A 26,712-nucleotide genomic window follows, 5' to 3' on the forward strand; every position below is an offset into this window, starting at 1 on the left:
GCTCTGCTCCCTGCGTCCCTGCTCTGCTCCCTGCTCTGCTCCCTGCTCTGCTCCCTGCTCCCTGCTCTGCTCCCTGCTCTGCTCCCTGCTCTGCTCCCTGCTCTGCTCCCTGCTCTGCTCTCTACTACTCTGGTCTGCTGCTGTGCTGGTCTGCTGCTGTGCTGCTCTGCTGCTGAAAGCTTGCTTTAATCTTCAGCTTCTACACTTTTCTCTGTTTTCTTCTCTTTTACTCTCTTCACACTTACTAATCCACTTTTAGTCTGCTTCCTCTTTGCTCTACACACCTATTAATCCACTCTCAGTCTACTTTTATAGACTTTTTCCTCAGGTTTGCTGGATTAGCTGTTTGCTGCTGCAGTTTGTTTGTGTAAGTTTCTAATTTCAACTGAAACAAGGTGAGTGCTTTTTTTCTCCATGGCTTCTGCTCAGGTTTACACCTGTTTAGAGTGTGGCATGTATAGCTTAGATCCCTTATCCACCGATACTGGTAACAATAGTGGTATTTGTACTAAGTGTGAGATAGTTAGCTCCTTGGTGGATAAGGTGAATAAGTTAGAGCTGCACGTCCGGGGTTTAATAAGGGATAGACAGCAGGATTCACTGTTAGCAGCCCCGGGTGTCTCAGGGAGAGTTAGTACCCCCTCGACTCCGGCCTTAGAGCCCTCACAGCGGGGCGAATGGGTAACGTCTCGGCGGCATAGTCGAAAGGCTAAGGCTAATGCTACCGCAAAGGCCACAGCCAGCCCACCTAAACACCACGCTCCCCCAGTTCACGTGTCAAACAGGTTTGCCCCGCTCAGTGAAGCACCAACTGAGGAGCCTGTTAAAGGTACTCTGGTGATAGGAGACTCTATCGTCCGACACGTGAAATTAGCTACTCCTTTAGGGGCACCAGCGGCAACAGTTACTTGTTTACCGGGAGCCAGAGCACCGGACATTAGTGGCAACCTTAGGTTAGGGAATAGGAGATATTCGAGGGTAGTAATTCATGTAGGGGCCAATGATATTCGTCTGCGGCAGTCTGAAATAACTAAGGCTAATATTAAAGAGGTGATTAAACAGGCCCAGACGCTGTCCGAGGAGGTAATCTGCTCTGGCCCCATCCCAATGAGGCGTGGTGATGAAGCTTACAGCAGGCTTTCTTCGCTGAACCGCTGGATGTCCAAGTGGTGTGCAGAAAATCATGTGGGCTTTATAGATAACTGGCTACACTTTGAGGGCAAGCCTGGTCTTTTAGGTAGGGATGGTGTCCACCCCACGCGGGAGGGTGCTGCCTTACTTTCATGCAGCATAGCTCATAGTCTTTTAGTTAGTCGGCAGAGTAGTATTAGAAGCTGCTGACAATCCAGAGCCGGGACCAGGCCGCAGACAGAGAGGCTTAACCGACCGTCTGCGAGCTGCAAAGAGACGTTACCTAGATACCAATGTATTCAGACTGTGTCTGTCCCCCGAGTCAAACAAAAACATCAAAAAACTAAAACAGTAAATCTAAATAACTTAACTTATATTAAACAATCATATCCAGACTGTAGTACTAACATTTCAAGCCTAAAGATTGGTTTACTTAATATTAGATCTCTAAATTCAAAAGCAGTTCTGGTGAATGAAATGATAACTGATCAGAAATTCGATGTTCTGTGTCTGACAGAAACCTGGATTAGGCCAAACGAATATGTAGCATTAAATGAAGCCACCCCTGCAGGCTATAATTATATACACAATCCGAGATTGTCCGGTAGAGGAGGTGGGGTCTGCATATTTTTCCAAAGTACCTTAGTTAGCAATCAGAAACACTATGAAAATTTTACTTCTTTTGAGCTTCTTTACACCAGTATAATTAATCCAGTTACAAAAAGGAATGCATTTTCTTTAATTAACATCTACAGACCACCAGGGCCCTATTTAGAATTTTTAAAAGAATTTAGTGATTTTGTCACAGACTTAGCAGTAAGTAATGATAAAGTGATTATAGTTGGAGACTTCAACATTCATTTCGAAAAATTGGATGATCCATTAAAAAAGGCATTCACATCGATTTTAGACTCAGTTGGTATTATTCAAAATATAACAGGACCTACTCATTACTGTAATCATACTCTGGATTTAGTTTTGACCCTGGGTGTGAGCATAGATAACCCGAATATTCGTTCTCAAACCTCCGCAATTTCAGATCATTACCTTATTTCATTTAAATTACATCTTAGTCATAATATACGTACATCCCCTAGCTACTCTGTAAAACGTTCAATTACGCCTTTTACAGCCCAACAATTTACAGATAAGCTTCCAGACTTATCAACTCTAATGTACTCTCCTATAGACCCAGTAGAACTAGACAAACTAACCGAAGGTTTAGAAAATACCTTTCGCTCTACCTTAGATGTTGTAGCACCCCTTAAACACAAAATAGATAGACAGAAAAAGCTCGCACCGTGGTACAATGATCAAACTCGTACCTTAAAGCAGTTAGTACGAAATTTAGAGCGTAAATATCGATCAACTAAACTGGAAGTGTTTCACTCTGCGTGGAAAGACAGTCTTGTTAAATATAGAAAAGAACTTAATAAAGCCCGCTCAGCATATCTGGCCTCACAGATCGAGATAAATAAAAATAATCCTAGAGTTCTCTTTAGTGTTATTTCCAAATTAACTAAAAACCAGGCAGGTACTGAACCTCAGATTCCAGCCATTTACACCAGCAACGATTTTATGGACTTCTTCAATAGTAAAATTGAAAACATTCGGGATAAAATTAAACAGATAAATATTACATCCTCTCTGTCATCTGGTCTGGCTGATCTAGAACAAAACCCTGTTACTGAAGTTAGGTGGGAAGTCTTTAACCCACTTCCACAGCTAGAACTAGAGAAAATTATCTCCTCTTCAAACAGCACAACCTGCACACTTGATGCTGTTCCCACAAAATTATTAAAACAGGTACTGCCAGATATAATTAAACCTCTGTTAATGATAGTAAACTCATCGCTCGCCCTGGGCCATGTACCCAAAGCCTTTAAAACAGCTGTAATTAAACCTCTGATCAAGAAACCAAATCTTGATCCTAGTGTACTGTCTAACTATAGACCTATTTCAAACTTACCGTTTATTTCTAAGATTTTAGAAAAAGCTGTAGCCCAACAACTTTGCTCTTACCTGCAAAGAAACCAGATCTATGAAAAATTTCAATCTGGATTTAGGCCTTATCATAGCACTGAGACAGCTTTAGTTAGAATAACAAACGATCTACTTATAGCCGCCGACCAAGGCTGTGTTTCCTTACTCGTACTTCTCGATCTGAGCGCAGCCTTTGATACAATAGATCATACTATCCTTTTAGAAAGACTAGAGAACATGGTCGGTGTAACCGGAACTGCCTTAGCATGGTTTAAATCGTACTTAACCGATCGCTATCAGTTTGTGAGGATAAATGATATGTCTTCCAGTTATACCAAGGTAAGATATGGAATTCCACAAGGCTCTATATTAGGACCGTTATTATTTACATTATATATGCTCCCACTGGGCAAAGTTATTAGAAAACACAATGTGAATTTTCATTGTTATGCGGATGACACGCAGCTCTTCATATCAGCCAAACCTGACGACAGAGTGAGATTAAAGAAAATCGAGGATTGTGTAGAAGATGTAAAATCATGGATGTCGCACAACTTCCTCCTATTAAATAGTGATAAAACAGAAGTTCTCCTATTAGGCCCCAAAGCTGCTAGAAATAAATTATCAGACTTAATGCTAAATCTGGCTGACTTCTCAGCCACCCCTGGTTCAGCAGCTAAAAACCTTGGAGTTATCATAGATTCAGATCTAGCATTCGATAAACACATATCTAATGTTACTAGAACAGCTTTTCTACACCTCCGTAACATCGCCAAGCTAAGAAATGCCCTATCACTGCATGACGCAGAAAAATTAGTACATGCCTTTATTACCTCAAGGCTAGATTATTGTAATGCGCTACTGTCTGGATGTTCCGGCAGTAACTTAAATAAACTTCAGCTAGTTCAAAATGCTGCAGCCAGGGTCCTTACTAAAACTAGAAAATTTGACCATATTAGTCCAGTACTATCAGCACTGCACTGGCTTCCAGTCAAATTCCGCATAGACTATAAAATTCTCCTGTTAACGTATAAAGCCCTACACGGACTCGCTCCTGAGTATTTACAAGACCTCATCTCCTGTTATGAACCACCGCGATTACTCAGATCACAGGGTGCTGGTTTATTAGTAGTGCCTAAAATTCAGAGGAGCTCTGCAGGAGGAAGAGCTTTCTCTTATAAAGCGCCTCAACTCTGGAATAATCTCCCCGAATATGTTCGGGACTCAGACACAGTCTCAATCTTTAAGTCTAGACTGAAAACTTACTTGTTTAGTTTAGCTTTTGGTAATTAATGTTTTTCCCTTTAGATAAGGCTGCAGATTCAGGGGTTCATGGACAGAGGAATTTGTGGTAAACTGAGATGCTGGTGCTGTTGTTCTCCCACTGCACACGGTCACTCAGGTTTGTGGACGGTGGAGTGGGTGGATGCTGGTGTTTCAGGGTGCCTCCATGTCTATGTTACCTTCTGGCTCTCTGCCTTTAGTTAGGCTGTTTTATTCAGTTCTGCCGGAGTCATTTGCCACACTCTGATAATGTTTTAATATTCTCAGTTTTGCATAAATCCAGTCAAAACTAATTCCATCTCTCTGCCTTCCTCCGAGTTACTGACTGCCCACCTGTCTGACCCGATACCGATGTTGGACCCTCAGGCTCTCGCGTCTCCTGTCCGGCCAGACTGATGGAAGTTTCTGAAGTCAGCTCTTCTCCACCACCACCACAGATCAGCTGCTCATCGACCATCTTACTCTCCACTACAGATTACATCCAAGCCATTAGTGGCGCTATTACACTCCTGAGTACATAAAACCTATATAGATGTATAAAAGACTTTTTAAATTTCTATTTAAAAGCCGTTTGACCAGTGGTAGGATGGTCCCCCCTTTAATGTGAGTCTTGGTCCTCCCAAGGTTTCTTCCTCCTCCTGCAGCTCTGAGGGAGTTTTTCCTTGCCTCCGCGCTCACTGGGGGTTCTGTATTCTGTATTTTCTATGTGTAATGTTTTGCCTGATTCTTTGTCCTGTAATCATGTTTCTGTAAAGCTGCTTTGTGCCAACACCTGTTGTAAAAAGCGCTATACAAATAAATTTGATTTGATTTGATTTGAAGTGGCTCAGCACGCCTTTGATAAACTTAAAGCGGCTTTTGTATGCGCTCCCATTCTTAAGCATTCTGATCCTAATCTCCCTTTCACAGTTGAAGTTGACGTCTCTGAGACTGGAGTTGGTGCGATCCTCTCCCAGCGCAGTGGGTCACCTCCCAAACTTTATCCCATAGCTTTCTTTTCATGTAAGGTATCCGCGGCCAAACGTAATTACGGTATAGGAAACAGGGAATTGTTGACTGTAAAGCTGGCATTGGAAGAATGGCGTCACTGGATGGAAGGGGCTGTACACCCGTTTAAAGTACTTACAGATCAAAAAAACCTTGAATACCTCAAAACCGCTAAATGGATGAATCCCTGTCAAGCTCGCTGGTCCCTGTTCTTTTTTAGATTCCCGTTCTCCATTTCATTTCGTCCAGGTACCCGCAACACCAAAGCTGAGGCGCTCTCCAGGGTGCTCAGCACCACGGACAGCGCAAAGGTTATCACTGAAACTGAGCGTATCCTTCCGCCCTCAGTAGAAATAGCTGTTATACACTGGGAGTTGGATGACCAGATCATGGAAATCAATGCTGCATTCCAAATCGCTCAAGCAATCTATACTCATGTGTTTCGACACTATGGTATTCCCGAGGACATTTTGGCCTCAGTTCACCTCTAGGGTGTGGAGAGCATTTAGGAGTGCATGTTAGTCTGACTTCGGGCTTTCACCCTATGAGTAATGGGAAGTGTGAAAGGGCTAATCAGGAATTAGGCAATTTTTTGCGTGTTTACTGTTTTAAATATCCCACTGACTGGTTCTGTCTGTGTAGCTCCGGTCTAGTTGGGGGGGGGGGGGGGGATTTCAGGTCTGGTGCTGATAGCGCTCTTGTCTCTCCCACACTCAGTGCTTCCTGCGATCTCCAGTCTCCAAACTACACTACCCAGAACGCACCACACGCTGACATCATACATCCACCTGATCTCAGTCCCCCCCCGGAAGTCCAGAATACTAATTATTCACAGTATAAATAGCCCTTATACACGCACACCTGCGCCGAGTATTGTTTGGTTTACCACTTTACAATGTTTTTCTATTATTGCCTGTGTTTTTCTTTTTGTGTATGACCCCTGGATCTAGCCTTGACACTTACCTTTTCTTATGGCAGAATTAGCTTTCATCTAAAATGACAAAGGCATTTCTCCAACCAATCCTTCTTCCTGTCCTCCTCTCCAATCTTTTTAGCGATTCGACACAGACTGCAGCTGCTCCAGGCAACTCCTCACTGATATTAGCTTTTTATATTTTTACATTACGTTTACATCTTTTGTTGACTGATTGTTAGTTGACTGACCTGTCCATGAATGTTAGCCATGCATGTTAGATGCAAGCCGTAGATGTGACCTTGAATATATGGACTTGTCTCTTACTGACTTTGACATGAAACTTCTATGTTTCCGGCACACCCTGAAAAAAATAAGATCTTACATAAAACAAGATTCAACACAATGCCTGCCACCTGCTAAAATTGTGGTTATCTACAAGCAAAATGTTTAAATTATCACTAATAATTGTTGTGGGTAAATACTGGTATGAGATAAGTCTATTTATAAAGCTAGTATAAAATAATTTTAGTTAATCTCGAAAGAAAAGGAATGGAAGATTGTGTTCTTTATACTTGATTAATGGGTTTTTTATATTACATGTAAAAAGTAATGCACTGAATTTACTGCTGCGATTTTACCATAACTATTATGCAATTTAGCTAAAATGTTCTAAAATCACACCATTACCATGCACCAATTACATGTGCCTTGCCTTGTTGATGTTCACAATAGTGCTTTGTTATTTCAACTGTATGTGTGCATGTTGGTTTTACAGGTTCAGTAATCTTTAAATTGTAATGTCCAGTATTACAGTAGATAAACAGTAAAAGTATAAAATACAGTTTGTTCTCGATAAATATTGTAGTAATAAATGTACAGAATTGCAGTAAAATATATCTTTATTTTTACGTTGCGGAACTTAGCTGAAAGAATGACATTATAACATATGCAAGCGTAAAAGAACCTATCTAATTAATTAAACTTAATTTATCTAGTATGTAGTTCGCTAGTACTACTTATGTTAATAAGCCAAACTTACCCTCTGTAGCTATCCTTAGTGGTACAAAATCTCCTCATTTTCATCTTCCTTCCACATAATTCACACCGTTTTTTTTTTTGGACAGTTTAACTTTCTGCAACCACTGGACAAATCCTTTTCCTCCCCTCATCACCTTGTTTATTAAAGTTCTTATAAGAGACCTATTTTCCTCCTGTTACTGACTGAGCAGGGGAGAAGCTGTCTGAGCCGAAGTTCCCTAGGCGCCATGCGAGGGAAGGAGTCAGCCTGGGTGAGTGAATGGATAATGGGGGAGCTAAACTATCATGGAGACTGATGATTGAGTGGCATTCAGTGTCTTAAAGCTGTGATGTGTACTGTATTATTTTAGTGTTAGTAAAAAATGGCAGATCGCTAGCAACAATTTAACTACACAATAGAGTCGTCAACTAGGCTAGGAGGCAGCTAGCTAACTAGTTATCATAAGCAATTTTGCCAAGTTAACGAGAAGGGTAATGCTGCAGGCCGGAGCCCCAGTGGGCGTGGCTAAAGGGCGGAGCATGTATCAATCATTTTCGACTGCAGCCAATCAGATACTACACTTTCATTGTCAATCACTTTTTATTAAGCCAATCCTCAGACAGACCAAGCTGTCCATCATTTTTTACTGCAGCCAATCACCTTAACAGATCTGTCAAAAGAAGGTGGAAACTGCATTGCTACCGGTTAAACGTAGCGCGATTTAAACTTCTAAACAGCGCTGAAGCTGAATGTGTAAGTATTTTACAAAATACTACATTAACAGTTTAAACACATTTACGTGCTACTGTAGTTAGTCCTGCCTATATGCCGCTCTTAAACAGAAGTAACTGAATGAAAACGTTAGAAAAGCCCTGAAAAAAAAATACTCGTCATAAAAACAAGTATTTTAACCTTTGATTTAAAAATATCTAAAGTCAGGGCTTTTCTAATGTTTTCATTAGGGCTCCGGCCTGCAGCATTACATAGATGAAGTTAGCTAACGCTAGGTTAACCTACTAACTAATATTTATGTGAACCTAGCTGTTAGCTAGCCTACACCTTTGGCTGTCATTATTGTACACAGGATATTTTTTCCATATCCTAGTTAGGTTAGTTAGTTAACCTAGTTAGCTAGCTAGTTAGGTTAGTTAGTTAACCTAGTTAGTTAGCTAGTTAGGTTAGTTAGTTAACCTAGCTACTTAGCTAGTTAGGTTAGTTAATTAGTTGGGTTAGTTAGCTACTAAGGTTAGTTAGTTAACCTAGTTACTTAGCTAGTTAGGTTAGTTAATTAACCTAGTTATTTAGCTAGTTAGATAAGTTAATTAACCTAGTTAGTTAGTTAGTTAACCTAGTTAGTTAGCTAGTTAGGTTTAGTTAATTAGTTAATCAAGCTTAAGCTAGCTAGCCTTTTAATGCCTCATGCTGCAACAGAACCTTGTTGATCAAGGTAAAATTAAAGGACTAATAGTTTACACTAATAGTTATTACTTTTTGTAATACATTTAGCTCTTATTCATTTATTATGTTTTGCAGGTTTATGTACCAAATGTATTTTAATTCAGCTTGACAATTTTCTAGCTGTTCCCTCCTTATCCTTTGGGATTCAACACACTGTTTTTACTGTTTAGCATACAACTGCTGTACGCTTAAAAGCAAGAGTCATGCTTTTTTCATAATATGATGAAAAACTGATGAAACTACAATGTTTCTTGATAGCAGATAACTGCTTTATCTGTTAATTATGAGTAAACTAATAAAATAAATAGATGTTATTTTTCGGCAGAGTTTGAATCTCCTGTCGGTTGCCAACATGCCTGGGCCTAAATCCAAAACAAAGGAAGCACATGCAACATTCAGTGATGTTCAGATTATTGTTTTTATAAATTAATATTGATTTCACCTCCAGAGTTCTGATTTGCCTTTCTTATAATCCTATGAGCAAATTAACTTTCCTGTTAACTGCTGTTTTATTGTGAGAAGGTTGGATTATAGTGAACAAACCACAACCCTAACAAGATAAGTAAGGTCTAAGTAAGGGTCCTCACACTTAAAACCTTTGAGATGATCTGAAGAGGGCTGTACACAGGTGATGCCCCCACAAATGGACAGTTTTTGAATGCGTTTGCAAAGAAGAGTGGGCAAATATTGCTAATTCAAAATGGGCCATGTTGATTGGGCTCATACCCAAAAATACTAAGTGTTATAACAATGTTAAAAGGTGCTTCAAAAGTATTAATTCTCTGGGGGTGTGCACACTTATTCAAACACATTATTTTATTTATTTTTTACTTTTTCCCCCTAAAGAATTCAGTTTGTTCAGATTATAGGTCACATTAAAAATGGAAAACTTCCTGAAAATATTTATCTTTGTCTCATTTGTTTTACAACACAAAACTTTAATTTTAACAGAGGTGTGTACATTTTCTTAGATCCACTGTAGGACACTTTGTAGTCCTATTATTATTTTGTAGTCTTCCAAATCCTTTGAACACGTCATTATCTTTCTTTCACACTGTTCTTAAGTGCTCAGGACCCCACAAGACCATTATTTGGGTGGTTGGTCACTCTCAGTACTGCAGTGACACTGGTATTGTGTGCTGTGTAAGTGTGTGTTATGTTGGTATGAGTGAATTAAACTCAGAAATTATCCAATCACCCAAATAATATCTGCTCTGTGGTGGTTCTGTGGGTGGGTGTTTTCTTGTGACTTTTCTTAATGGATCTGTAAAAATTACCCACATAACATGAATTTGTTCTGATTTGACAGCTGATAACTGTAAGCCTGCAGATCCAGCAGCCCAGTTGCTAGTCAAAAGTCTTCAGGACGAGGTCTGTGCCCTTAAATAGAAGAGAGACATTCTCAGACAAAAGCTGAAGTTAGCCCTGGAGCATCCCATCTCTGGTCCCACCCGTGGTCAGTACTTCATATACATTAGATTTGCAGGTAATTCATGTGGTTGTTAAGTTAATTTAAAGTATTTTTATATGTTTGTCCATGAAAGAAAGAATCAGAAAGCTATCAAACTCAGACTCCTCTGCTTTGCCTTCCACCTCCTCTTCTAAGGTGCAAGGGAAGAAAAGGAGGAAGATATGGCACACCAAGACAAAAAAACATGCTCAGTATGGAAAAAGAAGGAAATCAAAGGGATCAGCTAGTGTTCTTATACATTTATTATTACATAACAATGGACATCATTTACTTTACATTTCTTCTTAAAGCCCACTTACCAGTTTAGTAAAATATTTCCCATTGTCTTATTTGATATTTGTTCTTAGGTAAAAACATAATATACGTCCACTTAGGAGCACAAAGCCCAAACAAGAGTTTAAGAACACAACATGGATTTGATGTAGACTATTTTCCCAAGAACAAAAACATTGGAAGATATTGCATATTTTTTTTTTGTTTGTTTTTCTTCAAAATACCTTAGATACCAATTGGAAACACTATGGTAATTTTACTTCTTTTGAGCTCCTTTACACCAGTGTAGTTAATCCAGTAACAAAAAAGAACGCATTTTCTTTAATTAATATCTACAGACCACCAGGGCCCTATTCAGAATTCACTGATTTTGTCGCAGATTAAGCAGTATGTAGCGATAAGTGAAGACATGTATTATATCTTAGTTTGATCCATGCCCTCACTCCTCCCACTTTCTTCCCTATTTAAACCGTCACTTCCTCTCTACCTGCTCATCGAACAACCTCGCATGTGGTGTTGGCTCCTGCTCCTTACCTGGTACACAATGGTTCCGCACCAGTCTGTCTCCTGCGACCGGCTGTTCCTGCGACCAGCTCATCCACTGCCACTGCTCCAGGCTGCCTTCCCTGGTAGTGGTTTGTTTTGTCTCAACTGCCACGGCTGGTGTCTCCTCTCCTGGCTTCTCGACCTGGTCCGGCAACTCCTGCGAGGTCTCCTCCGGCCTTTAGCGGCTTCTTCTCTCTCTCTCTTCCTTCTCTCTCACCGCCTCCGCTGCTGCTAATCCCCTCCTGCTGCCCCTACGAGGCCTCCACGCAATCTTTGCGTCCTCGTCGGACTCGGCAGCCTCTCTCTCTCTCTCTGCCACCTTTCCCAGCACCTCTGCTGCTGCTAATCCCCTCCTGCTGCCCCTAAGAGGCCTCCACTCGATCTTCGTGTCCTTGTCGGACTCGGCTGCCTCTCTCTCTCTCTGCCACCTCTCCCAGTGCCGCTGCTACTGCTAATCCCCTCCTGCTTCCCTTGCGAGGCCTCCACGCCGCCACACCAGCTGCTGCTACACTGTAAAAAAAAAAAGTGTACAAAAAACGGTATTTTTCCGGCAGCAGGGGCGCCAGAAAATGTCTGTAAAAAAACAGAAAAATTGTGTAATTTTTAAAACATACATAAACCGTAAAAAAACAGTTATTGTACGTATTGTAATCAACGTCTATTATTGTAATTTTACAAGAAATTGCCCTTTAATTACATTAAATGTTTTTCTTTTAACATATTTTATTTCTTAAAAAAGTGTCATGCACTCTTTATAAAATGGAATAATTCGTAATTTTACAAGAAATGTTTCTATAATTACATGAAATCTTTTAATTTTAACATATTTTAATTCTTAAAAAAGTGTCATGCACTCTTTATAAAATGGAATAATTCGTAATTTTACAAGAAATGTTTCTATAATTACATGAAATCTTTTAGTCAGTCAAGTCATTATCAACCGCTTTATCCAGCCCGGGGGTGGGGGGGGTGGGGTGCTGGAGTCTATCCTAGCCAGCATCGGGCAGAAGGCAGGATACACCCTGGACAGGCCGCCAATCCATCGCAGGGCAGACAGACACAGACACATTCACTCACACACAGGGGGCAATTTGTTTCTGACATCTAATTGGGAGGAAACCGGAGCACCCACGCAGACACGGGGAGAACGTGCAAGCTCCACACAGAGAGACCCGGGTCGCCCCAGCCGGGAATCGAACCCAGGCCGTCTTGCTGTGAGGCGGAAGTGCTACCCACTGCGCCACCGTGCCGCCCATGAACTCTTTTAATTTTAACATATATATAGCCTATGTCACCATTTGCTACTCCCAGGTGGTGGTGATGAAGCTGAGTTAAAAAAAAAACTTAGCTAATGATAATTTAGCAAATGCTCTCTACATCACTGCCATGTACAGTTATGTTCACAACCCAAAGCTCCAAGCCTATTTTTACCATTTTTTTTCACTATTTTATAAGAAGCAAATTACACTTTTTAAGAAATATTTTTAAGAAAAGTGTTAAAATTAAAAGATTGCATGTAATTATAGAAACATTTCCTGTAAAATGACGAATTATTCCATTTTATAAAGAGTGCTTGACCCTTTTTTAAGAAATAAAATATGTTAAAATTAAAAGATTTCATGGGCGGCACGGTGGCGCAGTGGGTAGCACTTCCGCCTCACAGCAAGATGGCCTGGGTTCGATTCCCGGCTGGGGCGACCCGGGTCTTTCTGTGTGTGAATGGATAAAGCGGTTGATAATGACTTGACTGACTAAAAGATTTCATGTAATTATAGAACCATTTCTTGTAAAATTACGAATTATTCCATTTTATAAAGAGTGCATGACACTTTTTTAAGAAATAAAATATGTTAAAAGAAAAACATTTAATGTAATTAAAGGGCAATTTCTTGTAAAATTACAATAATAGACGTTGATTACAATAAATACAATAACTGTTTTTTTACGGTTTATGTATGTTTTAAAAATTACACAATTTTTCTGTTTTTTTACAGACATTTTCTGGCGCCCCTGCTGCCGGAAAAATACCGTTTATTTACACTTTTTTTTTACAGTGATATCTGCATTTTAAAATGTTAACTTTGTGTAAAAATACAGACAATTTTGCTTTTTTTGTAACAAAATATGACTTTATTTTTACAGTTAGTATTGTTCGAATTGTCATCTAAAATTTGTTAAAAAACAGATATTTAATGTATTTTACTCACACAGATTGTTTATGTTAAATCACATGACTCATTTCAATAGACAGTTTATTCTTGTCATTTTAATACCATTTGCCTGTCATTTTGAAATACAGGGAAATATTGTAAAATTTTACTTGGAAAACTGTAAAAAAAATGTTTTTTTTTTACAGTGTACCCTCGCGGGGCCTCCTCGCGTCTTCACTTTATTCTTGTCGGCGCTGCCCGCTCCCCTCCAGGGCTCACTGCATTGGTTTGGAGCTGTCTCTGGTTTGCAGTCGGAACTTTGATTCCGCGGCATTTCGTTGCCCCAACCGCCCAATCCTGCGGCCAGCTTTTCCCCTCCCACTGGTGTCCCACCACACGACCCACTGGCTGGCTGTGGCTCCATCTCCCTGCAGCCTCACTGGGTGGTACTCTTTCTCCTGAGCGTTTATATTCATCAGGGATCACATATTACTGTCTTTAACGAGCATCTGAAAACTTATTAATGCACCTTAGCTTTTTTATTGTAAAGCAGTTGGAGCTGCTAAATGAGACCTTCTTTATTATTATTATTATTATTACTATTGTTACTATTGTTATTATTATTATATATCTCACACATACACATAGTCTCACCTCACAAAATACTTCACCTACACTGACACACAGAGGCAGAATAAACCCTATTGCATGTAAATGCAATAGAGCTGCACTGTCTCTTTTTTTCCTCTCTCCTTTTGATTTATTTATCCACTTCTTCAAGACACTTCTAAAGTAAATAATGGCAGCCATAAAAATACTAACAATAATACATCAAAAGGAAATCAAACAAAACAGTTGTCCACAATTATTCATATATAAGACATATTCATCTGCTTCTTTCTTCTTACTTCTGTCTTCAGAGCATGGAAGTAGACAAATAGATAGATAGATAGATAGATAGATAGATAGATAGATAGATAGATAGATAGATAGATAGATAGATAGATAGATAGATAGATAGATAGATAGATAGATAGATAGATAGATAGATAGATAGATAGATAGATAGATAGATAGATAGATAGATCTAATTATGACTGGTTGTTTTTAGACAAATAAAAAAGATGAGGTTTTAGCAAAGATTTGAGTGTTTTACATCAAAGATTGTAAACAATAGCCAACCAAACATGGATGCTAGGCAAATTAATACATTAGAGGTCTATCACACATTTGCCCTCAATTTACACTGGAAAGTTCTTATAGATTTGATAACAGAATCAGTTATTGTGGTCTAATTGCTATGATTTGTATAAGACAATTTTCAATCATCTCTGCTAAGGCTCATGTAAGTTTACTTGATTTTTACAGTATTAATACATAAAAACTTAAAGAAGTAGCTGTAACTAGTTAAAAGTAACTTTGTCTGCCATATATAAAATAAAAAAATAAACAACCATTTAAAATCTTATTAAATACATAATTGTAGACTATCGACTACAAAGAGAGCTTCAGAAGCTTTTATAAAAATATGCTAATATAAAATATTTAACTTAGATGTGCACTAATATTAACTTTAATATTTATATATAGTAATAAATATAATATTACTATTAACTAGCTTGCTAAACCACCAGCTAGCTTTGTCAGTGTGCGACTATGCCAAACCAATCAACAATTGAAACTTGATATGACACACCCCTACTTTGCAGGGCTGTTCAATTGTTTTGTGTTTTCTCTGAGAGTATTTTTTAATAATAAAAATAGATTACATATTTAGACAGTTAACAAACTGAACATCTCAAGCCTGAATAAAGTATGACTTACTGCAGGGCTGTTGAATAAGACTGCGTACATTTAAGCTGTGCATAACAGACAACTTATATTCTTGCCATTCTTTAAGAAGACAATATTTTTAATAAATAGGTTTATGCTAAGATATACATGACGTTCCTGTTACAAGACAAACTAAACAATAACATTTTTTGAATAATCACCAAGACTACAGAGCCTATGAAACACAATTTCTTTGAAACATCAGAAAAGAGGCCAATCACTGGCCTTGATAGACAGATATCAAACACAGATTTAATATCATATTTTACGTTTTCATCTTTACTGAAATCATAAAGAAGAAAATCTAAAGGCTCATCTAGGTTTTAAACTGTAGTGACCAATATGTGAGACCAGTATTAAGTTTCCAAACACAGCATTTACAACTTTAATGACCAATATAAGTGTAATACATCTTTACAAGTTAACTAAATAAATACAATTAGTTTAGCACCCCAAATTGATGCATATGATGTGTTAAATAAAATGGTTTTATTATAATTACATCTTGTTTTACTTAAACTACTAGAAATAATAGGAGGGTGCCCCTGTTAAAATATTAGTATAGAAACAGACTACCACCAAATAAAGCAGACAAAAACTTTTGCTGCATTTTGAAAAAGCCTTACCAATAAAAGATAAACATTTCATAACAAAAACCCAAGATTTTATTAGCACAAGGTAAAAGATGAAATTACAGCAAGTTATGGATTTGCCAGTAGTATATATTTGGATTTGCATAGCTTTATAATAATAATAATAATAATAATAATAATAATAATAATAATAATAATAATAATAATAATAATAATAATAATAATAATAACAAAGAAGGTCTCATTTATATAGCACCTTTTTATGCACAGGATGCAGCTCCAACTGCGTTACAATAAAAATAAAAGCAAAATACAGCCACAAGCGGCAATCAGCAGGATCAAGCACCAACTGGCACAATGGTGCCTACTAGAGCACAGGAGGTGATGTGTAAGAAGGTTTAATATAATTGGAGACACCCTGTCACATTTAGAGATTATCAAAAGTCTTTCACTTGTTATTAATGTCGAGCAGAGGCCTTTCAACATCAGTGCATATACAAATTCACATACAAATCTATCGAACTTTGTAGGACATTCATTAAGTGTGTTAAAATTAGTCAAAATGCAGCCATGTTCTAGTTTTTGATAAGAGACTGCAACCAGAATGTTCACAAAGTGGTGTACAGATTGACCTTTTGACCTTTTCAGTTCTGAATCTAGTCCTAAATTAAATAGCGCTTCATCACAGTGATATTGTACAGAAGTGTTTAACACTGTGAGATGATTACAGCAAATACTGCAGAGTTACAGCAATTTAGGTTAGAAATTCCAAGGACACTTGGAATGGATTGCTTGATGCCTGGACACAATTGTTTTTAATGTCTATTAACTTACAGACTCTTCAGTGTGCAACAAGACCAAAATGGAGGTGATAGGCCAAATATCCAGAGACTAGTTTAAATATAGCTATTTCAAAACAATTAGCAATTATGCATAAATAAAGCATTTTTGAAACAAATTTGTTAGAGCCACAGTAGGTAATATGCCAAAATCAATTAGATGTCAACACATTACAGTATGAATGACATATACTAGTTTTTTTGGAACAGCGCCCCCAGTGGCCGGATTGTTTCGCCACTTTGCAAGTCACTACAATGTCTCCTCCTGAACATAACACCCACATTTCGTCCTGATTGGGCAACATATAGCCTGCCAAAATGCCTGCTGAATGTTTATTGACTGATGGGGTTCAGCCATTTTTATTGATGAAGTTGCCCTTTGAACATCCTTTAGAGTTTGTATGCAAAGTTTCAAAAATTTGCTAGGTTGCTAGGTTGCACTGTTGCTGAGAAATAGTCTTTCAAATTTAACTGTTTGAGTAAACGGGACGTATATCCGGAAGGACTCATTTTGCATATGGCAGCCATATTGTTGTCATGTTGCCGAGATGCACTAATACAACAACTACCTACCAAGTTTCATGTCTCTAGGCCTTACGGTCTAGGCTGCAGAAGAAGAAGAAAAATACGAGCAAAAACAAATAGGGTTCTACAGACATTCGGTGCTTCAAACCCCTAAAACCCCTAAAAAACGAAGAGGATGATTTAATGACAAAAGATACAGTAAAAATAGTAAAGAAATATATAAAAATATATATATAAATATATAAATTATTAAATAATGTGTAGTATATGAGAAAAAAGTAATATAAGCTGGAACATAACTAACCATTTACAATAAATAAAACTAAGGATTTCTGAGATATACTTAGATACTAAACCAATAAGAGATTTATACACCAATAAAAGAATATTAACATTTATTCTAAATAATGTGCTCCCTCTTTTTTGTGTGAGTTAGAACTCTAGCTGCAGCATTCTGAACAAGCTGTAAATTGTAGATTCAGATGATCCAGAGAATTACAATAGATCAAAACAATCAAAACAAAGGTGTGTGTCAGCTTCTGGGCATTTTGTAGTGTAATAAAATGTCTAGTTTATGTTTTAAACAAAGCATGTTTATATATTTTACAATTGATTACAGCAGCATTTTTAGCTTCACCCTTCGTAAATGGTCAAAACTATGCGCAAAACGCTTTTCTCTGCCTAAACCGCCTAAACAACATTTAGGGACGAACAAACAAATGGACCGAAACACTTAAGAAATGGTGAGAACAAGACGTTTGTGCATTTTACAAAGTTATATATGATTTACGTCTAAAAATTAATTTATTTTCAAAAGATAAAGTTTTCAGTTCAAAACAGCAGTTGATGCTGTTTATCGAGCGAGAGAGGAGCTCAAAACAATACGCAAAACTTTTTCTCAGCCTCAATCATTGAAAAACAGACTTTACTGCATTCAACTGCATTCAAACTTAGGAAATGTAAAGAACAAATTACTAGTGCATTTTACAGTGCTTTAATGTGTTTCACGTCTTAATTTAAAAACTAATTTTTAAGCAACAGATTTTTAGGTTTTAGTAAAAAAAAAACACTTGATGCAGTTTATCGCTCGAAAGAGTGATAGATGAGCTTAAAACTAGGCGAAAAACGTTTTTCTTAGCCTGAATCGTTAATAAACAGACTTTACTGTATTCAACTCACAAGTTGAACCCAAACACTAAGGAAATGTTGAGAACAAATTATTAGTGAATTTTACGCTGCTATAATGTGTTTTAGGTCTTAAAAACTCATTTTTTGAGCTACAGAGAAGTTTTCAGTTGCAGAAAACACCTGATGCAGTTTATCGCTTTAAGGAGCGAAAGATGAGCCCAAAACTATTCACAACACGCTTTTCTCAGCCTGAATCACTGAAAAACAGACTTTACTACAATCAACACAGAAATGAACCCGAACACTTAAAAAATGTTTAGAACAAATTATTATTGCATTTTATACTACTATAATGTGTTTCAGGTCTTAAAAGCTCATTTTTGAGCTACAGAGAAGTTTTCAGTTGCAGAAAACACCTGGTGCAGTTTATCGGTTTAAGGAGCGAAAGATGAGCCCAAAACTATTCACAACACGCTTTTCTCAGCCTGAATCACGGAAAAACAGACTTTACTACAATCAACACAGAAATTAACCCGAAGACTAAAGAAATGTTGAGAACAAGATTTTGGTACTTTTTACACTGTCGTAATGTGTTTCTGGTCTTAAAAAACTAAATTCTTGTCGAAAGATAAGTTTTCAGTTAAAAAAACACTTGATGCAGTTTATCGCTCGAAAGAGTGATAGAGGAGCTTAAAACTAGGCGAAAAACGTTTTTCTTAGCCTGAATCGTTAATAAACAGACTTTACTGTATTCAACTCACAAGTTGAACCCAAACACTAAGGAAATGTTGAGAACAAATTATTAGTGAATTTTACGCTGCTATAATGTGTTTTAGGTCTTAAAAACTTATTTTTTGAGCTACAGAGAAGTTTTCAGTTGCAGAAAACACCTGATGCAGTTTATCGCTTTAAGGAGCGAGAGATGAGCCTAAAACTATTCACAACACGCTTTGATGCAGTTTATCGCTCGAAAGAGTGATAGAGGAGCTTAAAACTAGGCGAAAAACGTTTTTCTTAGCCTGAATCGTTAATAAACAGACTTTACTGTATTCAACTCACAAGTTGAACCCAAACACTAAGGAAATGTTGAGAACAAATTATTAGTGAATTTTACGCTGCTATAATGTGTTTTAGGTCTTAAAAACTCATTTTTTGAGCTACAGAGAAGTTTTCAGTTGCAGAAAACACCTGATGCAGTTTATCGCTTTAAGGAGCGAGAGATGAGCCCAAAACTATTCACAACACGCTTTTCTCAGCCTGAATCACTGAAAAACAGATTTTACTACAATCAACACAGAAATTAACCCGAACACTAAAGAAATGTTGAGAACAAGATTTTGGTACATTTTACACTGTCGTAATGTGTTTCAGGTCTTAAAAAACTAAATTCTTGTCGAAAGATAAGTTTTCAGTTAAAAAAAACACTTGATGCAGTTTATCGCTCGAAAGAGTGATAAAGGAGCTTAAAACTAGGCGAAAAACGTTTTTCTTAGCCTGAATCGTTAATAAACAGACTTTACTGTATTCAACTCACAAGTTGAACCCAAACACTAAGGAAATGTTGAGAACAAATTATTAGTGAATTTTACGCTGCTATAATGTGTTTTAGGTCTTAAAAACTCATTTTTTGAGCTACAGAGAAGTTTTCAGTTGCAGAAAACACCTGATGCAGTTTATCGCTTTAAGGAGCGAGAGATGAGCCTAAAACTATTCACAACACGCTTTGATGCAGTTTATCGCTCGAAAGAGTGATAGAGGAGCTTAAAACTAGGCGAAAAACGTTTTTCTTAGCCTGAATCGTTAATAAACAGACTTTACTGTATTCAACTCACAAGTTGAACCCAAACACTAAGGAAATGTTGAGAACAAATTATTAGTGAATTTTACGCTGCTATAATGTGTTTTAGGTCTTAAAAACTCATTTTTTGAGCTACAGAGAAGTTTTCAGTTGCAGAAAACACCTGATGCAGTTTATCGCTTTAAGGAGCGAGAGATGAGCCCAAAACTATTCACAACACGCTTTTCTCAGCCTGAATCACTGAAAAACAGATTTTACTACAATCAACACAGAAATTAACCCGAACACTAAAGAAATGTTGAGAACAAGATTTTGGTACATTTTACACTGTCGTAATGTGTTTCAGGTCTTAAAAAACTAAATTCTTGTCGAAAGATAAGTTTTCAGTTAAAAAAAACACTTGATAAACACCAGTTTATCGCTCGAAAGAGTGATAGAGGAGCTTAAAACTAGGCGGAAAAACGTTTTTCTTAGCCTGCATCGTTAATAAACAGACTTTACTGTATTCAACTCACAACTTGAACCCATACACTAAGGATATGTTGAGAACAAACTATTAGTGAATTTTAAGCTGCTATAATGTGTTTTAGGTCTTAAAAATTCATTTTTGAGCTACAGAGAAGTTTTCAGTTGCAGAAAACACCTGATTCAGTTTATCGCTTTAAGGAGCGAAAGATGAGCCCAAAACTATTCACAACACGCTTTTCTCAGCCTGAATCACTGAAAAACAGACTTTACTACAATCAACACAGAAATTAACCCGAAGACTAAAGAAATGTTGAGAACAAGATTTTGGTACATTTTACACTGTCGTAATGTGTTTCTGGTCTTAAAAAACTAAATTCTTGTCGAAAGATAAGTTTTCAGTTAAAAAAACACTTGATGCAGTTTATCGCTCGAAAGAGTGATAGAGGAGCTTAAAACTAGGCGAAAAACGTTTTTCTTAGCCTGAATCGTTAATAAACAGACTTTACTGTATTCAACTCACAAGTTGAACCCAAACACTAAGGAAATGTTGAGAACAAATTATTAGTGAATTTTACGCTGCTATAATGTGTTTTAGGTCTTAAAAATTCATTTTTGAGCTACAGAGAAGTTTTCAGTTGCAGAAAACACCTGATTCAGTTTATCGCTTTAAGGAGCGAAAGATGAGCCCAAAACTATTCACAACACGCTTTTCTCAGCCTGAATCACTGAAAAACAGACTTTACTACAATCAACACAGAAATTAACCCGAAGACTAAAGAAATGTTGAGAACAAGATTTTGGTACATTTTACACTGTCGTAATGTGTTTCTGGTCTTAAAAAACTAAATTCTTGTCGAAAGATAAGTTTTCAGTTAAAAAAACACTTGATGCAGTTTATCGCTCGAAAGAGTGATAGAGGAGCTTAAAACTAGGCGAAAAACGTTTTTCTTAGCCTGAATCGTTAATAAACAGACTTTACTGTATTCAACTCACAAGTTGAACCCAAACACTAAGGAAATGTTGAGAACAAATTATTAGTGAATTTTACGCTGCTATAATGTGTTTTAGGTCTTAAAAACTCATTTTTTGAGCTACAGAGAAGTTTTCAGTTGCAGAAAACACCTGATGCAGTTTATCGCTTTAAGGAGCGAGAGATGAGCCCAAAACTATTCACAACACGCTTTTCTCAGCCTGAATCACTGAAAAACAGACTTTACTACAATCAACACAGAAATTAACCCGAACACTAAAGAAATGTTGAGAACAAGATTTTGGTACATTTTACACTGTCGTAATGTGTTTCAGGTCTTAAAAAACTAAATTCTTGTCGAAAGATAAGTTTTCAGTTAAAAAAACACTTGATGCAGTTTATCGCTCGAAAGAGTGATAGAGGAGCTTAAAACTAGGCGAAAAACGTTTTTCTTAGCCTGAATCGTTAATAAACAGACTTTACTGTATTCAACTCACAAGTTGAACCCAAACACTAAGGAAATGTTGAGAACAAATTATTAGTGAATTTTACGCTGCTATAATGTGTTTTAGGTCTTAAAAACTCATTTTTTGAGCTACAGAGAAGTTTTCAGTTGCAGAAAACACCTGATTCAGTTTCTCGCTTTAAGGAGCGAAAGATGAGCCCAAAACTATTCACAACACGCTTTTCTCAGCCTGAATCACGGAAAAACAGACTTTACTACAATCAACACAGAAATTAACCCGAAGACTAAAGAAATGTTGAGAACAAGATTTTGGTACATTTTACACTGTCGTAATGTGTTTCTGGTCTTAAAAAACTAAATTCTTGTCGAAAGATAAGTTTTCAGTTAAAAAAACACTTGATGCAGTTTATCGCTCGAAAGAGTGATAGAGGAGCTTAAAACTAGGCGAAAAACGTTTTTCTTAGCCTGAATCGTTAATAAACAGACTTTACTGTATTCAACTCACAAGTTGAACCCAAACACTAAGGAAATGTTGAGAACAAATTATTAGTGAATTTTACGCTGCTATAATGTGTTTTAGGTCTTAAAAACTCATTTTTTGAGCTACAGAGAAGTTTTCAGTTGCAGAAAACACCTGATGCAGTTTATCGCTTTAAGGAGCGAGAGATGAGCCCAAAACTATTCACAACACGCTTTTCTCAGCCTGAATCACTGAAAAACAGACTTTACTACAATCAACACAGAAATTAACCCGAACACTAAAGAAATGTTTAGAACAAATTATTAGTGCATTTTATACTACTATAATGTGTTTCAGGTCTTAAAAGCTCATTTTTGAGCTACAGAGAAGTTTTCAGTTGCAGAAAACACCTGGTGCAGTTTATCGGTTTAAGGAGCGAAAGATGAGCCCAAAACTATTCACAACACGCTTTTCTCAGCCTGAATCACTGAAAAACAGACTTTACTACAATCAACACAGAAATTAACCCGAACACTAAAGAAATGTTGAGAACAAGATTTTGGTACATTTTACACTGTCGTAATGTGTTTCAGGTCTTAAAAAACTACATTCTTGTCGAAAGATAAGTTTTCAGTTAAAAAAACACTTGATGCAGTTTATCGCTCGAAAGAGTGATAGAGGAGCTTAAAACTAGGCGAAAAACGTTTTTCTTAGCCTGAATCGTTAATAAACAGACCCAAACACTAAGGAAATGTTGAGAACAAATTAGTAGTGAATTTTACGCTGCTATAATGTGTTTTAGGTCTTAAAAACTCATTTTTGAGCTACAGAGAAGTTTTCAGTTGCAGAAAACACCTGATGCAGTTTATCGCTTTAAGGAGCGAGAGATGAGCCCAAAACTATTCACAACACGCTTTTCTCAGCCTGAATCACTGAAAAACAGACTTTACTACAATCAACACAGAAATTAACCCGAACACTAAAGAAATGTTGAGAACAAGATTTTGGTACATTTTACACTGTCGTAATGTGTTTCAGGTCTTAAAAAACTAAATTCTTGTCGAAAGATAAGTTTTCAGTTAAAAAAAACACTTGATAAACACCAGTTTATCGCTCGAAAGAGTGATAGAGGAGCTTAAAACTAGGCGGAAAAACGTTTTTCTTAGCCTGCATCGTTAATAAACAGACTTTACTGTATTCAACTCACAACTTGAACCCATACACTAAGGATATGTTGAGAACAAACTATTAGTGAATTTTAAGCTGCTATAATGTGTTTTAGGTCTTAAAAATTCATTTTTGAGCTACAGAGAAGTTTTCAGTTGCAGAAAACACCTGATTCAGTTTATCGCTTTAAGGAGCGAAAGATGAGCCCAAAACTATTCACAACACGCTTTTCTCAGCCTGAATCACTGAAAAACAGACTTTACTACAATCAACACAGAAATTAACCCGAAGACTAAAGAAATGTTGAGAACAAGATTTTGGTACATTTTACACTGTCGTAATGTGTTTCTGGTCTTAAAAAACTAAATTCTTGTCGAAAGATAAGTTTTCAGTTAAAAAAACACTTGATGCAGTTTATCGCTCGAAAGAGTGATAGAGGAGCTTAAAACTAGGCGAAAAACGTTTTTCTTAGCCTGAATCGTTAATAAACAGACTTTACTGTATTCAACTCACAAGTTGAACCCAAACACTAAGGAAATGTTGAGAACAAATTATTAGTGAATTTTACGCTGCTATAATGTGTTTTAGGTCTTAAAAACTCATTTTTTGAGCTACAGAGAAGTTTTCAGTTGCAGAAAACACCTGATGCAGTTTATCGCTTTAAGGAGCGAGAGATGAGCCTAAAACTATTCACAACACGCTTTGATGCAGTTTATCGCTCGAAAGAGTGATAGAGGAGCTTAAAACTAGGCGAAAAACGTTTTTCTTAGCCTGAATCGTTAATAAACAGACTTTACTGTATTCAACTCACAAGTTGAACCCAAACACTAAGGAAATGTTGAGAACAAATTATTAGTGAATTTTACGCTGCTATAATGTGTTTTAGGTCTTAAAAACTCATTTTTTGAGCTACAGAGAAGTTTTCAGTTGCAGAAAACACCTGATGCAGTTTATCGCTTTAAGGAGCGAGAGATGAGCCCAAAACTATTCACAACACGCTTTTCTCAGCCTGAATCACTGAAAAACAGATTTTACTACAATCAACACAGAAATTAACCCGAACACTAAAGAAATGTTGAGAACAAGATTTTGGTACATTTTACACTGTCGTAATGTGTTTCAGGTCTTAAAAAACTAAATTCTTGTCGAAAGATAAGTTTTCAGTTAAAAAAAACACTTGATAAACACCAGTTTATCGCTCGAAAGAGTGATAGAGGAGCTTAAAACTAGGCGGAAAAACGTTTTTCTTAGCCTGCATCGTTAATAAACAGACTTTACTGTATTCAACTCACAACTTGAACCCATACACTAAGGATATGTTGAGAACAAACTATTAGTGAATTTTAAGCTGCTATAATGTGTTTTAGGTCTTAAAAATTCATTTTTGAGCTACAGAGAAGTTTTCAGTTGCAGAAAACACCTGATTCAGTTTATCGCTTTAAGGAGCGAAAGATGAGCCCAAAACTATTCACAACACGCTTTTCTCAGCCTGAATCACTGAAAAACAGACTTTACTACAATCAACACAGAAATTAACCCGAAGACTAAAGAAATGTTGAGAACAAGATTTTGGTACATTTTACACTGTCGTAATGTGTTTCTGGTCTTAAAAAACTAAATTCTTGTCGAAAGATAAGTTTTCAGTTAAAAAAACACTTGATGCAGTTTATCGCTCGAAAGAGTGATAGAGGAGCTTAAAACTAGGCGAAAAACGTTTTTCTTAGCCTGAATCGTTAATAAACAGACTTTACTGTATTCAACTCACAAGTTGAACCCAAACACTAAGGAAATGTTGAGAACAAATTATTAGTGAATTTTACGCTGCTATAATGTGTTTTAGGTCTTAAAAATTCATTTTTGAGCTACAGAGAAGTTTTCAGTTGCAGAAAACACCTGATTCAGTTTATCGCTTTAAGGAGCGAAAGATGAGCCCAAAACTATTCACAACACGCTTTTCTCAGCCTGAATCACTGAAAAACAGACTTTACTACAATCAACACAGAAATTAACCCGAAGACTAAAGAAATGTTGAGAACAAGATTTTGGTACATTTTACACTGTCGTAATGTGTTTCTGGTCTTAAAAAACTAAATTCTTGTCGAAAGATAAGTTTTCAGTTAAAAAAACACTTGATGCAGTTTATCGCTCGAAAGAGTGATAGAGGAGCTTAAAACTAGGCGAAAAACGTTTTTCTTAGCCTGAATCGTTAATAAACAGACTTTACTGTATTCAACTCACAAGTTGAACCCAAACACTAAGGAAATGTTGAGAACAAATTATTAGTGAATTTTACGCTGCTATAATGTGTTTTAGGTCTTAAAAACTCATTTTTTGAGCTACAGAGAAGTTTTCAGTTGCAGAAAACACCTGATGCAGTTTATCGCTTTAAGGAGCGAGAGATGAGCCCAAAACTATTCACAACACGCTTTTCTCAGCCTGAATCACTGAAAAACAGACTTTACTACAATCAACACAGAAATTAACCCGAACACTAAAGAAATGTTGAGAACAAGATTTTGGTACATTTTACACTGTCGTAATGTGTTTCAGGTCTTAAAAAACTAAATTCTTGTCGAAAGATAAGTTTTCAGTTAAAAAAACACTTGATGCAGTTTATCGCTCGAAAGAGTGATAGAGGAGCTTAAAACTAGGCGAAAAACGTTTTTCTTAGCCTGAATCGTTAATAAACAGACTTTACTGTATTCAACTCACAAGTTGAACCCAAACACTAAGGAAATGTTGAGAACAAATTATTAGTGAATTTTACGCTGCTATAATGTGTTTTAGGTCTTAAAAACTCATTTTTTGAGCTACAGAGAAGTTTTCAGTTGCAGAAAACACCTGATTCAGTTTCTCGCTTTAAGGAGCGAAAGATGAGCCCAAAACTATTCACAACACGCTTTTCTCAGCCTGAATCACGGAAAAACAGACTTTACTACAATCAACACAGAAATTAACCCGAAGACTAAAGAAATGTTGAGAACAAGATTTTGGTACATTTTACACTGTCGTAATGTGTTTCTGGTCTTAAAAAACTAAATTCTTGTCGAAAGATAAGTTTTCAGTTAAAAAAACACTTGATGCAGTTTATCGCTCGAAAGAGTGATAGAGGAGCTTAAAACTAGGCGAAAAACGTTTTTCTTAGCCTGAATCGTTAATAAACAGACTTTACTGTATTCAACTCACAAGTTGAACCCAAACACTAAGGAAATGTTGAGAACAAATTATTAGTGAATTTTACGCTGCTA

General features: G+C 36.9%; 1 protein-coding gene across 1 annotated transcript in view; it reads left to right on the forward strand.

Annotated features, from left to right (window-relative positions):
* The first annotated feature begins 1,513 nt into the window (after nucleotides 1-1,513).
* LOC125787624 (uncharacterized) overlaps nucleotides 1,514-26,712 on the forward strand; it is a 108,924-nt gene continuing 83,725 nt past the window's right edge. Inside the window, exon 1 of the mRNA XM_049472073.1 lies at nucleotides 1,514-2,665. Within this exon, the coding sequence (XP_049328030.1) occupies nucleotides 1,609-2,665 (1,057 nt within the window). The 5' untranslated portion in view covers nucleotides 1,514-1,608. The remainder of the gene's footprint in view (nucleotides 2,666-26,712) is intronic.

Source organism: Astyanax mexicanus, chromosome 25 (genome assembly GCF_023375975.1).
Source record: "Astyanax mexicanus isolate ESR-SI-001 chromosome 25, AstMex3_surface, whole genome shotgun sequence".
Taxonomy (NCBI): Eukaryota; Metazoa; Chordata; class Actinopteri; order Characiformes; family Acestrorhamphidae; genus Astyanax; species Astyanax mexicanus.